Source organism: Misgurnus anguillicaudatus, chromosome 3, assembly GCF_027580225.2.
Source record: "Misgurnus anguillicaudatus chromosome 3, ASM2758022v2, whole genome shotgun sequence".
In the NCBI taxonomy this organism is placed as follows: domain Eukaryota; kingdom Metazoa; phylum Chordata; class Actinopteri; order Cypriniformes; family Cobitidae; genus Misgurnus; species Misgurnus anguillicaudatus.
The window spans coordinates 5,145,531-5,160,229 of record NC_073339.2 but is presented as its reverse complement, the minus strand read 5'-3'; the positions used below and the strand labels follow the sequence as shown (position 1 = coordinate 5,160,229).

At 37.9% G+C, this 14,699-nt stretch overlaps 2 protein-coding genes across 2 annotated transcripts; both read right to left on the bottom strand.

Annotated features, from left to right (window-relative positions):
* Positions 1-2,298: 2,298 nt before the first annotated feature.
* pane1 (proliferation associated nuclear element) lies at positions 2,299-6,079 on the bottom strand. The gene is made up of 6 exons (XM_055204192.2): positions 5,883-6,079; positions 5,713-5,792; positions 3,859-3,957; positions 3,676-3,755; positions 3,387-3,478; positions 2,299-2,908 (listed from the first exon to the last, which is right to left on the bottom strand). The coding sequence occupies exons 1-6, from the start codon at positions 5,937-5,939 to the stop codon at positions 2,765-2,767; spliced, it is 552 nt and encodes a 183-aa protein (XP_055060167.2). The 5' UTR covers positions 5,940-6,079; the 3' UTR covers positions 2,299-2,764.
* Positions 6,080-6,966: 887 nt separating this feature from the next.
* Positions 6,967-13,516, bottom strand: LOC129443923 (putative RNA-binding protein Luc7-like 1). The gene is made up of 9 exons (XM_055204190.2): positions 12,929-13,516; positions 12,532-12,626; positions 10,302-10,400; positions 10,019-10,129; positions 9,800-9,943; positions 9,521-9,697; positions 9,260-9,444; positions 7,987-8,130; positions 6,967-7,889 (listed from the first exon to the last, which is right to left on the bottom strand). Exons 1-9 carry the CDS (start codon positions 12,987-12,989, stop codon positions 7,670-7,672), a joined length of 1,236 nt encoding a protein of 411 aa, XP_055060165.1. The 5' UTR covers positions 12,990-13,516; the 3' UTR covers positions 6,967-7,669.
* Between the last annotated feature and the right edge of the window lie 1,183 nt (positions 13,517-14,699).

Genomic DNA, 14,699 nt, shown 5'->3' with positions numbered 1-14,699 from the left:
ACATATCGGTATCTTACTATGTAAATTCTGACTTGTGAACTACACTAAAACATTAAACCCTTCATAAAAGTTGTCTTAAAATTACATGCAATTTTCTGTGATTAAAAATAAAAAGTTCAGTCAAAGCTTTTGCATGACCTTGAAAGTCACAATTCTTGTGATTAGTGTTTGTTTTAGTCGGACTTGATGTTGGCTGTTTCATTTAAAGTCACAATTATTGTGATTAGTGTTTGTTTTAGTCGGACTTGACCCTTGAGCGTTGGCTTGTTAATTTTTTCTAGCTGCTGCTGCAGTTTGTACGAACTATATTCTCATTCCGGCATAATAATCTGTGACTTTGGCGCAATAATATTATGCAGCGCGCGAAAATAAGTAAGGTAACAAAGTATTTGTACTTTGTTACTTGGCACCTCTGTTTATTGGCCGTTGCCGATAATAAAAAGTCAAATATCGACCAATATACCCACCACTGCAACATATCGGTATCTTACTATGTAAATTCTGACTTGTGAACTACACTAAAACATTAAACCCTTCATAAAAGTTGTCTTAAAATTACATGCAATTTCCTGGTATTAAAAATAAAAGTTCAGTCAAAGCTTTTGCATGACCTTGAAAGATTTGAGATATAGCGCAAGTTGCATGGTTTTTTTTTGTGATAGCATGCCATACTGTCACTGAAAGCTTTCCACATGAGAAAATATTAAAATGACAGGTTTTTCTTTTGTTCTCATAAACTGTTTAAGCGTAAGCCATGGCTGAGCATGTGTGGATTGGGTTAAGAGGATATCAGGAGTTTGAACCCGCGCATGAAGTGGTCAATGAAGAGATTGTCAAATGAGGTCAGTCACAAGCGAGCAAATCTGAAAGACAGTAGCTGAAGGTAGAATGCCAGAAGGCCTTTTTGTCATTTCACTGCAAAGAACGTCCATCATTGAATACTTGAGTTACAGATAGGATTGGTTTGCAACAGGTGAGGTTGTCATGGAAACGCAACGAGGGAAAAAGTTAGGGAAAAAAGGGGGCGGTGTGTAATTGAAGGCGAGGTTACTGCAGTGCACCCTAATACAGCACCAAGTGATGAGAATGTGTAGAAAAAGATTTGTAGATATCTCACATAGAGTATGAGAATAATGAAAACCCTAAAACTAGATTTTTTATCTGAAAAAATAAAAAAATGCAAAAAGTTGCTTAGGGGGTCTGAGCTTAGTGCCCACCCCTGGGTCTCTGATAATCTCTGAAGAAATGGCTCAAGTACCTCCTTCGAATTAAGCTCATAGGATTTTCTTGCACATTCGTAAATCTGATAATATAGCCAAGTAACAATGCACAAATTGTAATCACCTTATAATGGTACAGGGCGAACAAGTCACGTATATTGGATAAATACTTGGGGTTTAGGAGTTTCACTAGACTAGAATCGCTTTATTGTACAGCTGTACAACAAAAATTTAACACTGAAAGAGCAAAGCACCAGCATGCATGCCTGCTGCCATCTTGAGTATATTTTAAAATAAAGTCAAATTTCCCCTGACTAAAAAAACTGAATTTTTGACCTGAGCCTGGATAATGTAGTGTACACCGTGAGTTTATAAATATGTAGCTAATATGCATAAAACCAATAAGCAGTGCCAATAAAAAGCTGTTTAAATTGTAGTCAGCGGAGGCTTGGACTCGGAAATGGTATTCCTTACGTCAGTGGTTCTCAAACTGGGGGACGGGGCCCCCAGGGGGGCCGCGAGATGGTGCCAGGGGGGCCCCAGTTTTATGACATTTTATAAAGTAAATGAATTTATCATGAATTCTTTGCAATTAAACCTAAAAAAATAAGACTACTAACCAACAGCACTACTTAATATCATTTAATATGTTTTGTTTAATCAAAAGTTGAGTTTTAAAACAGTTTCTTGTCATAAATTTTCTTTGGGGGGCCGCAAAGGAATGCGGCATACAAAAGGGGGGGCACACGCTGAAAAAGTTTGAGAACCACTGCCTTACGTCACAATTTAACCAGCAGATTACATTTCAATTATTGGAAAATAAAATTTAAAGCAACAAACAAAAATCCTTGATATTCAATGACTTGAAAAAATATTAAATTCCCTGACTTTCAATGTCTGGAAATGACCTTTAAAAAGCCATGATATTCCAAAAAATCTATGACCCGTGGGAACCCTCTGTATAAACTTTACAGGTCATATCAAGTCTCACTCATACTATAAACTTAGTATGATCTCATAGATCAAACTAAACGTATTTAACCAATCGTAAGAGCAATAAAAAATAAAACTGAATGCATAACAGAAAAACACCATTTTATTTACAAAAACATTTATAGAAATCAAGTACGTCCAAAGCTTTACATTAGTTCTCCAATGGCTCCCCCTGGAGGACTCAAGTGATGTGAATATAAACACACATTGACAAATCACACATTCTAAAAATATCTGGGTTATTTTTAACCCATAATGGATAAATATTGGACAGGACACACCGCTGGGTTAAAAAATGCCTCAATCTCGGGTTGTTGTTATGCACCCATGGGTTATAATAACTCAGGATTTGTGTTAAAACATCCCAGCATTGGGTCAATTTTAACCCAGTGGTGTGTTGTGTCCAATATTTACCCAACATTGCCTAAAAATAACCTAGCCATTATAAAGCGCAGACACAAACACTGTCCATATCTGCAAAGTCATGAGGATATCTGTAAGAAATGACATGAACAGCCGTAACAGAGTTTCTATAATAAACTGATCTGGTATCAGTCCTCTTCCAGCTCAGATGTGGCAGAGCAGCGGGTCAGTGTTGAGAGATAGAGGGCTGTAGTTGGGATGGGTGACATTCCCGCAGACACTTTTAAAATGCTGAGAAGCCGCATGGACGCTGCGTGGACGCCATCTGCTGTCTGTGTATGAGAAAGACGGCTTACTTTCTGTGGCACATACACATGTGGAGTTTATCTGATGCAGTAATTAAAGTGAAATGTGTGTGTTTACAGTGAAAAGTCAAGCCACTAGGTTGTCAAGTTGGGCAGTTATTTCAGTCATGCATGCAAGCTTAAAATCCTATTTACTTGAATGAAGAAACTAAAATCACTTAAACATCATTTTCTGCTCAACAATTAAGCCTGACATAACCTGTATACAGGGTTATGATACAGGTTTTGTTTCTGAAGCTCAAATTGCACTAAAGACACATTTTTCAAGGTGGTTTTGACTACTGTGTTGTGACGCACCTGAGGTGACCCTTCACAGAGCCCCTCCTCTTGAGAATCATCAGTCTTTATCGATTGATAATTGGTTCTTTAAACAGCAAGGCGTAACCGTGCTCGATCTTGTAATATCCTCCTATATCATTGTTTGCATTGTCGTGTGTGTATTTACCTTGTGTTCAGCAAAGAGAACAGGACAGTGATGTGAAGCAGCCAGTTTTCTGACACTGACCAGCCGCTCCTGCGTGTGAGAGCCACAGCGAGCTGAAGACGCACAAAAAGCAGCTTGAGAAAAAAACCTACTTGTGCCTTTCCACGGGCAAAATTGTTGGAGAATGAACACTGCAACTTTTCATACCATGGTAATTTTATGTAAGATGATAATGCATGCTCAATGAAAACGTGCAATATTTGCTTTGCAGACACTATTATGTATCTTTTCGTGTAAAAAAAGGACCCACCGTCAGTTACCAGGAAACACAACTTGCCCAGGAAACAGTCGGAATGGAGATGACTGAGAGAGCTCTCCACAGACTGAAGACTGGAGAAAGAGAGAGAGAAAGAAAGTAAGAAAGAAAGAAAGAGGTTAAAATGAATCCACACTTAAAGTGAAAGCGTGATGTGTGTGTAAATGAGTGTTGTACCTGCGCTCTGACAGCAGATTCACTATAAAGACTATTAAATCAATACGTGGCCGAGACTCCTTGTTCTCAACGGGCAGAGGAAGTTTCCTGGCCAACCGTCTGAAAAACACACATTTACATATGCTGTGAATTTTGACAGACAGACAGACACATAAATAGACAGACAGACAAAGACAGACAGGCAGGCAGACGGACAGACAGACAGATAAAGAGATAAAGATAGACAGACAGACAGACAGACAGATATATAGACAGACAGACAGATAAATAAAAAGATAGATAAAGACATACATAGATAGATAGATAGATAGATAGGCAGGCAAGCAGGCAGGCAGGCAGAGAGACAGACAAATAGATAAACAAACAAACATATAGACAGACAGATAAATAGCAGTGTTTCCCATACATTGATTAATTTGTGGTGGCCCACAACAGAATCAACACTGGCCCCCACAAATAGAATTTTCATGATTCCCATTTACATTTTTATTTCACTATTTAAAACAGCTTAATTCGGCTTAAAATATAATTTGATATATAATACAGACCAAATACAGATACAGATCAAAGAGTAGAAGTGAAACATATTTCAGGTGCCAACACTAGATCAAACGCAAACACGACATGATGACATCACATATATGCTAATTAGCGGGTGACGTCATCACCACCACAGTCTCCTCAAAATCCTGTGGGAAACACTGAATAGATTAAGATAGAAAGACAGACAGACAGACAGACAGACACATAAATAGACAGACAGAGAGACAAAGGTAGAGAGACAGATACGTAGATAGGCAGAGAGACAGACAGACAAATAGATAAACATATAGACAGACAGACAGATAAATAGACAGATCAAGATACGCAGACAGACAGATAAATAGACAGACAGACAGACAAAGGTAGACAGATAGATAGGCAGAGAGACAGACAGACAAATAGATAAAAAACATATAGACAGACAGATAAAGATAGACAGACAGACAGACGGACAAAGGTAGACAGACAGATAAATAGATAGATAGGCAGAGAGATAGACAAAGAGATAAAAACATATAGACAGACAGAAAGATAGAGATAATAGACAGACAAACAAACAAACAAACAAACGGACAGACAGACAGACAGATAAATAGATGGGTACAGACAGACAGACAAATAGATAAAAACATATAGACAGACAGACAGACAAACAAACAAACATACAGACAGACAGAGGTAGACAGACAGACAGACAGACAGACAGATAAATAGATAGATAGGTAGAGACAGACAGACAGACAGACAAATAAACAAACATATAGACAGACAACAGATAAAGATAGACAGACAGACAACAGATAAAGATAGACAGACAGACAGACAGACAGAAAAAGGTAGATAGACAGATAAATAAATAGATAGAGACAGGCAGACAGACAAATAGATAAACAAACAAACAAACATATAGACAGACAGATAAATAGATAGACAGACAGATAAATAGATAGACAGACAGATAAAGAGACAGTACGACACATAAATAGACAGACAGACAGAGGTAAATAGACAGACAAACAAATAGATAATCAAACATATAGACGGACAAAGATAATATAGACACACAGACAGACAGACAGACAGACAGACAGACGGACAAACAAACAAACATATAGACAGAAAAAGTAAACTGACAGACATAAATAGATAGACAGAGAGAGACACAGACATAGATAGAGAATATACATCACCAGACATACAGAGACAGTAAGATGAAACAGTAAGAAACTTAAGACACTAACAGATAGACTAAGAAATAGATAAATAACAATATATAGACAGACAGACACACAACACAAACATAACACTTACACATTAACGTTGAACTCTTTCTCATACTGCACTATGATATTAGCGAGTTTGGACTGCAGCTGTTCTTCATTTTCAACTAGCTGTTAAAGTAAAAATATAATCGACATATTATAATATCATTATGATGAACACCAACTCGTTATTTTTACTGATATAATAACAATACTCACGAGAATAGTAGCGGTGTTTAGCTCAGGGACTTTACTGTATGGTGTCAGGAGCGCCATACTGCTTCAGTTTAAATTATTCTTCATTTAATTCATTCACTGTTTTTATTAACTTCTCATTTGTTCCTGAACTTCCTGTTTCACGAGCGGCTTCTTCCTCGCGCCTCTTTTCAAAGCTCGCACACGTGACGTCAATAGCCGGCGACATCACTTTCTGCTGCCCTCTCGCGGTATTTTAATCTCACGCAGGGATAGTGATGAAGCAACTTTTGTTGCTTAATTTAGCTACTTTTTGACAGCTCTACTTATCTTTAAGAGAATTTAGTTTAGTTTTTAAATTTATTTGGCTATTTTTTGTAATTTTTGACGGAAATTAGTCAAGTCACAGATGTAAAAAGACATCTTTAGAATTTCCTACTAACTTTTTCTGACCTTCATTGTCCAATTTATCTCTAAAACATTAAGGGGTGGTTCCCCAAACAGGCATTATCTTAAACCAGGACTAGGCCTTGGATTAATTAGGAAATATAACTAGTTTTAACAAACATCCCTTACTAAAAACATTACTTGTGTGCATTTTGAGGCAAAACATAGGGCAGTGATGTATTGTAAGATATGTCAGTGCAAGTTGTTTTCAGTTTAGACAGCTCTTACATTTATTTTAGTCTAGGACTAATCTAATCCCTGCCCGGGAAACTGCCCCTATGTAACTAAAGTACATTTTAAATATACCCAAGTGTTTATTGATGAAAAATATTTTAATATTTTCTGATAGGGACAGACCACCGAGCTGTTACAAGTCATTTCAAAAGTAACATGTGCACAATAAAAAACAAACTGCTTGCGAAACAAAATATAATTATTTTTAAATAATCTTTGCATACAACAAACGGCTTTTGGAGACCTGATGACATCATGATGATGAACCACCCATGTTACTAATTTCTCTAGCTTTTACCTTTCTGTATCATGTTACTTAAAGCTTTAGCATTGTTCTTTCACTGCCTTGTAGAAACAGGCAAGCCTATTATTTTACATGAATATGTACACAAATTAACTTTTAAAGAAAGGCTTGAAACACTTCACATAAACAATCAAAGCAACAAATTTATTGTTTCATAGCACAATTGCATGGCAAGATGAAGTTCCAAGACAGCCTCTTAACACCGCAAAATGAAAGAGTGATAAAAAGAAGAAAAAAGTTGCATACTAAACTGTACCATGAAAGACAAGTCTGCTCGTAAGCCAAGCTAAAAATGTGTGTAGTTCTGAGAGAAATAAGTGGTTTGGTTTATATGGGGAAAAAAAATCACTTTTAAACTCGGGCTGAGTTTAAATCCATATCAAAATAAACAAGGGAAAATGCCTATGAAAAATAATATCCACATCAAATCATTTTAAAAAGCAAAAAAAAAGATGAGCCAGGTTAAAATGACGCAAGACATCTTCAGTGTTGGTTTTGTTATTCAAGCAAGCAATTCCTTCATCCTGTTCACACACACACAAAAATTTCATCAGCTATTCTTTTGGTTTGCTGACTAAATTGGATCAACTAGATCGCACAACGTGTAACTGTGGTGTTTATATCGGAGGCGGTCTCGCTCGCAAACGTTCGGTACATTGTGACTGGCTTTGTCTCCGTCGCCGCTCGGCTTTACTGATGTATAAATAACCAGACTGCACTCAAATCCGGTTATTGACAAATCAGCTTTTGTGTTTATAGACGGAAGAGGGAACAGAAGCTACGGTATGTAAAAGTATCTCTCTTTCATTTCTCTCAGTTTTCGCTTCTAGATCTCTCCTGACTCCCTCTCCTCTGAGCTGGAGCGCTGATCTCTCTCCAGTGAGACCGATCTTTCTCGCTCTCTCATTCGGCTCAGGTCTGGTGCGAAGGGGGATCTCTCTTTCTCCACGTCCCTCTGTCCGTTATCTCTCCATCTCTCTTCTGCGTCGCTCTCCCTCAATCTCTCCTGAGACTGAGAGTGCTCGCCATCCCTCGTGTGTGAAGACCTGGAGGGAGAGTCACAATAATTTTACCAAGCTAGAGTAAAAGGTGACTTATGTAAGAAGTTCCTTCAGAGCAAATGTAAGCGAGATGTTTTGGTACCTCTTCCTCTTGCTCCTGTGCGAGTGAGAGCGAGAACGATGGCGATCTTTGTGGCCGTGTTTCCTCTCTCTCTCTCGGTCCTCTCTCCTCTCGCCATCTTCACGGTGTCGCCGAGAGCGATGAGAGGATGAGCTTCCTCCATCCCTGGAAAAGAGATAGACAGCATATATACATTTTTAATGTCATCAGATGCGAAGAAGATGGAGCTCACCAAAATAAGTGATAAAATTTAATATAGAGAACGATAAGAAAGTCATGTGATGACAGGCATTATAATTGAAATTTACATTATACTTCTGATGATTTTGGAGATTACATAAAAATAAGGATTATTGTAAATATTAGGATGATTTTCATCTATTATTATTTCAGCTATTATCCACTAGAAGGGGCTCTTACACAACCTATAAAACATTGAAGCATCCACTGATCCAAAAACAGTAAAAACACTCTGTATTATTTAAAATCACTCTGCTGCGTTTACACCAGCCACGGTAGAGGCGTCAAGCGCGAGTGATTTCAATGTTAAGTCAATGTTAAGACGCGTTGACGCGCGTCTGGAGGTCTCACGGTGCGAATGAGGCGTTTAGTGCGGAGATCCCGTCTCATTCGCACAAATGGCACAAATTGAGCATTGCCGTGGCAAACGCGTGAGTTGAAAATACTGGCGGAACTTTAGCGGAAAAACGCGCCACGTTAACCAATCAGGAGCTTGCTTTAGCAGTGACGTGATTACAGAAAGCGAGCTTTCAAAATGCATCAAAAACTACAAAAAATTACTATTTGAAATAATATTTTTTTTTATGTCGCTTCTAATGTTTATATAAACATAAATTCACAAAATGTATCACTAAAGTAGTGATGTGAGCAGTTGCCCATATCCAGTGAAACGAATGGGTCTCTATGGACATCTGCTGGTCGAAATTATTTAATTCCTAAACTGTAAATGGCTGAATTCAACACCTAACACCAAAAAAAAGATATATTATTTGTATTATTGAAAATGTATATTTTTATTACAATTAAGGGCCAGTAGTGTAAACAGAAAACGAGGAGCATTTGAGGGTTAAAAAAGAATTATTTTTGGAAGGCATTAAATGTTTGTTAAAATCATAAAAAAATGCTGCCACCGGCTGGCAACTCAAAAAAAAAAACACTGGTGGGGAAAGAGTTAAGGATGAGGGTGTAACACAAGTGCTGATGGATTTGGGAAGACTGATTCATTTCCACTGATATAAACAATATTATGGAGTAATAATGAGATGTTACCAACCTCCTGCGGTCTCTCTCTCGTTCTCGGTCTCTCTCCCTCTCACGCTCTCTCTCTCTTTCTCTCTCGCGTTCACGCTCTCGTTCCCTCTCTTTCTCCATCTCCCATTCTCTGGTTCGTTCGTCCTCCTTGTCCCTCTCCTCCCGTCTCCTCGTCCGCATGCGCTCCTGTTTCTCTGCTACAGCTTTCTGGAAAGCACAACAGTTTGTCCGTGAAAACCTAAGTGAGATTGTGCCGACTCAATTCTGCATGCTATCATCTTACCCTCAGCTTCTCGAGTTTTTCACGAATTTCGATGAAACCTAAATGTAACTTTCCCCCGAAGTGGTCGGCCAAGCGGCGGTCGTTGTCGTGGAGACCGAGGTAGGCGGAGCAGACCTCGCAGACTCGCAGCTTCTGCTGCTGGAAGCTAGAGGCAGGCATGGAGTTGCGATAGATGTCCTACACACAAACATTCGGTCAATCTCTATAAGGATCTGGAGTGTACTTGAAGCTTCCACAGCTTCAAAAGAAACCATGACCCTCTGTGACCTTTGAACCCACCTCTGCCTCTTTCTTCAGAGTGCGAGTCTTCTCCACCTTCTCCAGCACCTGTTGAGCCTCATCAACGTTCCCCTCGCTGCCCAGCTGCTCCGCACGCGCCAGCAGCTTCCCGATCTCCTCGTTCAGCTCGTGCACGCGCTCCGCCTGTATATGGACGCAGGAGTCAATTAGCCAATCCAAACGAAGCTCATTAACATATACGAGGAAAAGCAAATTTACCTTAGCGGCGACCTCTGCGCTGATCTCCTCTTGCGTCTCTGCCAGTCGCTTCTTGGCCAGTTCTGTTCTCCGGTCACAGTCTGCGATGAAGGACTGCAAGTGCTCCGTAGCCTGAGGAGACGCCACAATTATTGCATTTCGGACCACACTTTAAAACACAGATATGTTGTGCACACCGTTTCAGACTAAAACTCTGACATAATGAAATATGAAAGAAACGGCTTGGATATTAATACATGGATTATAAATATATGGCAAGTTTGTTTGAAGGGTCCATACTCACATCCAGTTCAAAGAAATACTCCTGCTGTTTAGATGCAATCTCATAGTCCGCCCTCAGAGCGAGATCATGAATTTTTACACACTCCCCCAAATCCATGCGCTGCATGCACAAACACATTAAAAGAGCATTGAAAACTTGCAGGTGACACATGACTAAATTGCCAAAATTATAAACATTATATTAAATAAAGAGCAGGTATTATCAAAACAGATGCTGTCATAACCAAAGATAAAAGTATACTAGGGTTGCACTGAAATATCGGCTTATAATCAGTAGCGGCAGATCATTTTGAGTTGGGTGACAATAACAACAGAGTTGTTGTTTGTATGCTCTCCATTTTTTTAAGGATTTCACAACATAATTCTTTAAAAAAGGACTAAAAAGCTAAATTATCGGTATCTGTAGACGTCATTCTAAGTAATCGAATATCAGTATCGGTACAGAAATATTGTATCGGTGCATCCTTGGAGCCCCCCACATACATGCACGACAATCTGAGCCCCCCTAAACCCTTTACATCAACCTTTCCTTTTTATTTTACCGTTATGTTGACAAGCACATTGAGATGAAGCAAGCAAAATTGAAATTAACATTTTACATGAGATTTTTTTTTATTCAATTAAATTCCATTTTATTTATATAGCGCTGTTCACAATAGTTAATTGTTTTAAAGCAGCTTTACATTAATAGATGTATAAAAAGCATAGAAAAACGAGCATAGTAAAACGAGCATAGTAAAAATGTAACATATACAGTAAAGTAGTAAGTTAAGCCAAAGGTAGCAAACTCTCCAGGGGATGAAAAAAAACCCTAGGAGAAAGACTATAAATAAAATTATTAATGGACATTCTATGTATCTATTTGAGCTCAGAGCATATTGGATCTTTAAGGGGGGCCCAGGCCCCAGCTTTAGAGTAAACGTATTAATAGGGCTGGGCAATAATTAAATATCAATATATTTCACAGAATATTTTTCAATAACAGTGATATGGTTTCTAAACACATATGGGATATTTCGATATACATTACAGTGTCCTGTGGCCGTTCACATGTCAAATCTAAAAACGAGTGTTAAATGCAGGTCAAGGCGCTAATTCCTTCAAAGCGCGCTCCCGTGGCGTCTTTCGTAGCTAAGCATCCATGAGGCACGCTCTTTAGGATGGCAAGGAAAATGGATTGATGAGAAACGTGCAAAAGATAAAGGCATGTATGCAGCTATGACACTCGTCTTGTTATGAGAATAATATGTATATAATGTAGTATGTTAGTATCTAATACCGTATTTTTCGGTCTATAAGCCGAGTTTTTTCATAACTTGGCTGGTGCTGCGTTTTATAGTCAGGTGCGCCTTGTAAGTCAGTATGAATTAATTTTGACATTTATGAGGCAAGAGACATCATTACCGCCTACAGCCGCAAGAGTCCGCCATATGCTGCTTCTGTATTTATGTAATTCAATGGATTCAGTGATGTGGAATGACGAGTATGCGAACTTCACGTTAGTTGGATTGTTCGGTTAATTTAGACTATATAGATAAATAACTTGACTTTCCAGATTAAATGTCTGTTCTTCGGCTCGGATTCTGTGAAATAATTTTCTAAATAAACGCGACGTAAAATGATGGGTAATGGTCCATATGTTTTTAGTCTTTGGTTTAAATGCAGCTGAAAATGCCAGGCAGACGGCAACAGTTGTTGAACGATGCGTCAGTTGTTTGCTGTGATATTTTTCCCACCCCCCCTCTACTGTGATTGGATAGATGAGTGACTGAGAAGTGACATTGATGAAAAAGCCGAGTGCTGGCGCTTAGCGCGGACAAAACCCACCAGGGCTGCCATTTTTGAAAAGCGTGTCACTTCCATAGGAAACAATTAAAAACATACGCCGTAAATGCCTTGGTGTGCACGCCCCTTTATGTTTATTTGACAGCGAGTTTACATTTAGTTTTGTCTGAAGGCAAAATTTTAATTAAAGATGAACATCAATTTATTTAAACCATTTTTAAATTACTATATAGTTTTAATTGGAGGCTTCATAGACTTGGCAAATTCATTTGTTCAGAAGTTTGTAATTTGTGGGCATTCTTTACAATTTTTCCCAAGGTTTTTTTAACACTATCGGATTTATACTGTATCGACCGAAATTGAGAAGTATATTGGCGATAGTAATTTCTGCCATATTGTCCAGCCCTACATATTATAAGTAAAAAAGTGCTTAACAGGACACTTACAGTTCCAGAAAGTATATCATGGGGACAGGACTCCAACAGATGACTCTTACAAACACGTTCATCTGTAAATTTTATTCTCTGACGCATTGAGTCTCCTGAAAACACAACCACAGAAAATATGTAGGTCAGATTATGAACATCATGACGTCACATTAACTGATTCATTAAATATATGACATATCAGTCAAATGAGGTGAATTAGGATTAAAATGAGTCAGAGAATTCAGATTTAATCATGATTCCCATCAAATCATAAGATTCATGCGTTACAAGAGTCATTTTATTTCATCATGTCATGTCACATAATAGAAATGTTGGACACTTATAACAAATCACAACTGACTGAATCCAACAGAAGTTTACTTTCGCTTTGAGTTGAATGAAATAAAAAACTCACCATCTCTGCTAGTGCCCATCAGCTGGTCCAGCATGGCTCTCATCTGTGCCTGGGCCGACATCTTCCACTTCTGTATCGGTGTTGTCTTATTCGTTAACCTGTGTAAGTCGAGCTAGTTTATTTAACCTGTTAAACTGTCTGCTCATGCAGCAGGCCTCAACAACACGAGCGTCCAAAACCAAGACCAAATCCTCCCTGTAACACACTAAAACAACGTCTACCAACACCCCGCACACTTCTTTGCTTAAAAATCACTCGGACTGTGGAGTTTATAGTTCAGATATATGTTTCTGTTATAGTTGAAAGTCAAAGTGAGTTGGTCTCGTGAGTTAGCAACATTAGCTAACTGCCTCAGCGCCACTCTGAATCCGCCTTATGTGCGCTCATATATCAGTCCTAACGCTGCTTTATCAATCCGCACGTTATTATTTTGTGTAATGATCCATTTTCGAAAACTTTTGACAGTGTTTATTTAATAATGTTTTATTTTGATTTCTTTTTGCTCTATCGGAATCGGACTTCCGACCCGCGCGATCAGCTCCCGCTTGGTTGCGCGCGGCCCCGAGGAAGTGTCGCACGGCTTGAACGCTGATTGGTCGAACGGCCAAAGACGTCACATAGGTGGCGCTGTAGCGCCGGATGGTTATGAGGTCATCAGAAAGTAGGTGAAATAACACGACATTGATCATTAAATGTGTTTTAATATTTTTAGAATGATATTTTAGACAGTAAAGAACATATTTTATATATAATTAGTTATTTTATTTTTTTAAATACAGTATATGTGTTATAGATGTGACATTTGCAATCAAAACTTGAAATATAAATTCACAGAGAATGCATTTATTACATATTCAATATGTTTTTATTTTCTAAACCCCTATAGTCCAGACATAAAAAATATCAGTTTTGGGAGACAACATAATTTGTAGAAATTAAAATGCACCAGATAGAAGCACATTGAATGATTTTTTTTAAGGTAAGTGGTTGCAATCAATTTATTTAAGCCACATTTAAAAAATTTTTTTTCTTTTTTTGTTTAAATGTAGCTTAAATAAATTGATTGCAACCACTTACCTTAAAAAATTTGAGTAAATTGAATGAATAATTCTTTCAGTGCAATAATATCCAACAAATGGAAAAAAAGGATGTCTCTTTAAGAAACATTTAATATTTATTTTAATTTTGTATGCGCATTCATGAGGAAGAAAACATTATGCATGTGACATTTCTCTGGTATAGATGTAACAATTCTGAAATTTCCATCTACCTATAAAAAACTGTTTTGAAAACTTTATCAGAGACTTTGCATGGGTATTTAAACCACCAAATATTGATATCTGAGATTTCAGTATTTGAACATTTTTGGGTAAAAACTTTACTTTTCAGGATAAGGTTGACATTTAGAGTTGCCCATACACAGAAAGAAGTTGACTTTTTATTGTATAGTTTTATATGCGATTAAATTACACACAAACCCTTTGGAACAAAATAAAACATTTGAGGCGGTTTCCCGGACAGGGTTTAGGTTAATCCAGGACTAGGCCTTATTTATATTAAAATAATTAAGAAGTTTTTACAAACATACCTTACAAAAAACAATAGAGGTGTGCATCTTGAGAGAAAACAATGTCACTGATATGTGTTAAAATTAGTCAGGGCAAGATGTTTTAAAATTAAGGTATCTCAAACATGCATTGAAGCCTGGGACTAGAATAAACCTTGTCTGGGAAATCGCCCCATAATGCTTTAAAAGCACTGACATTTATAT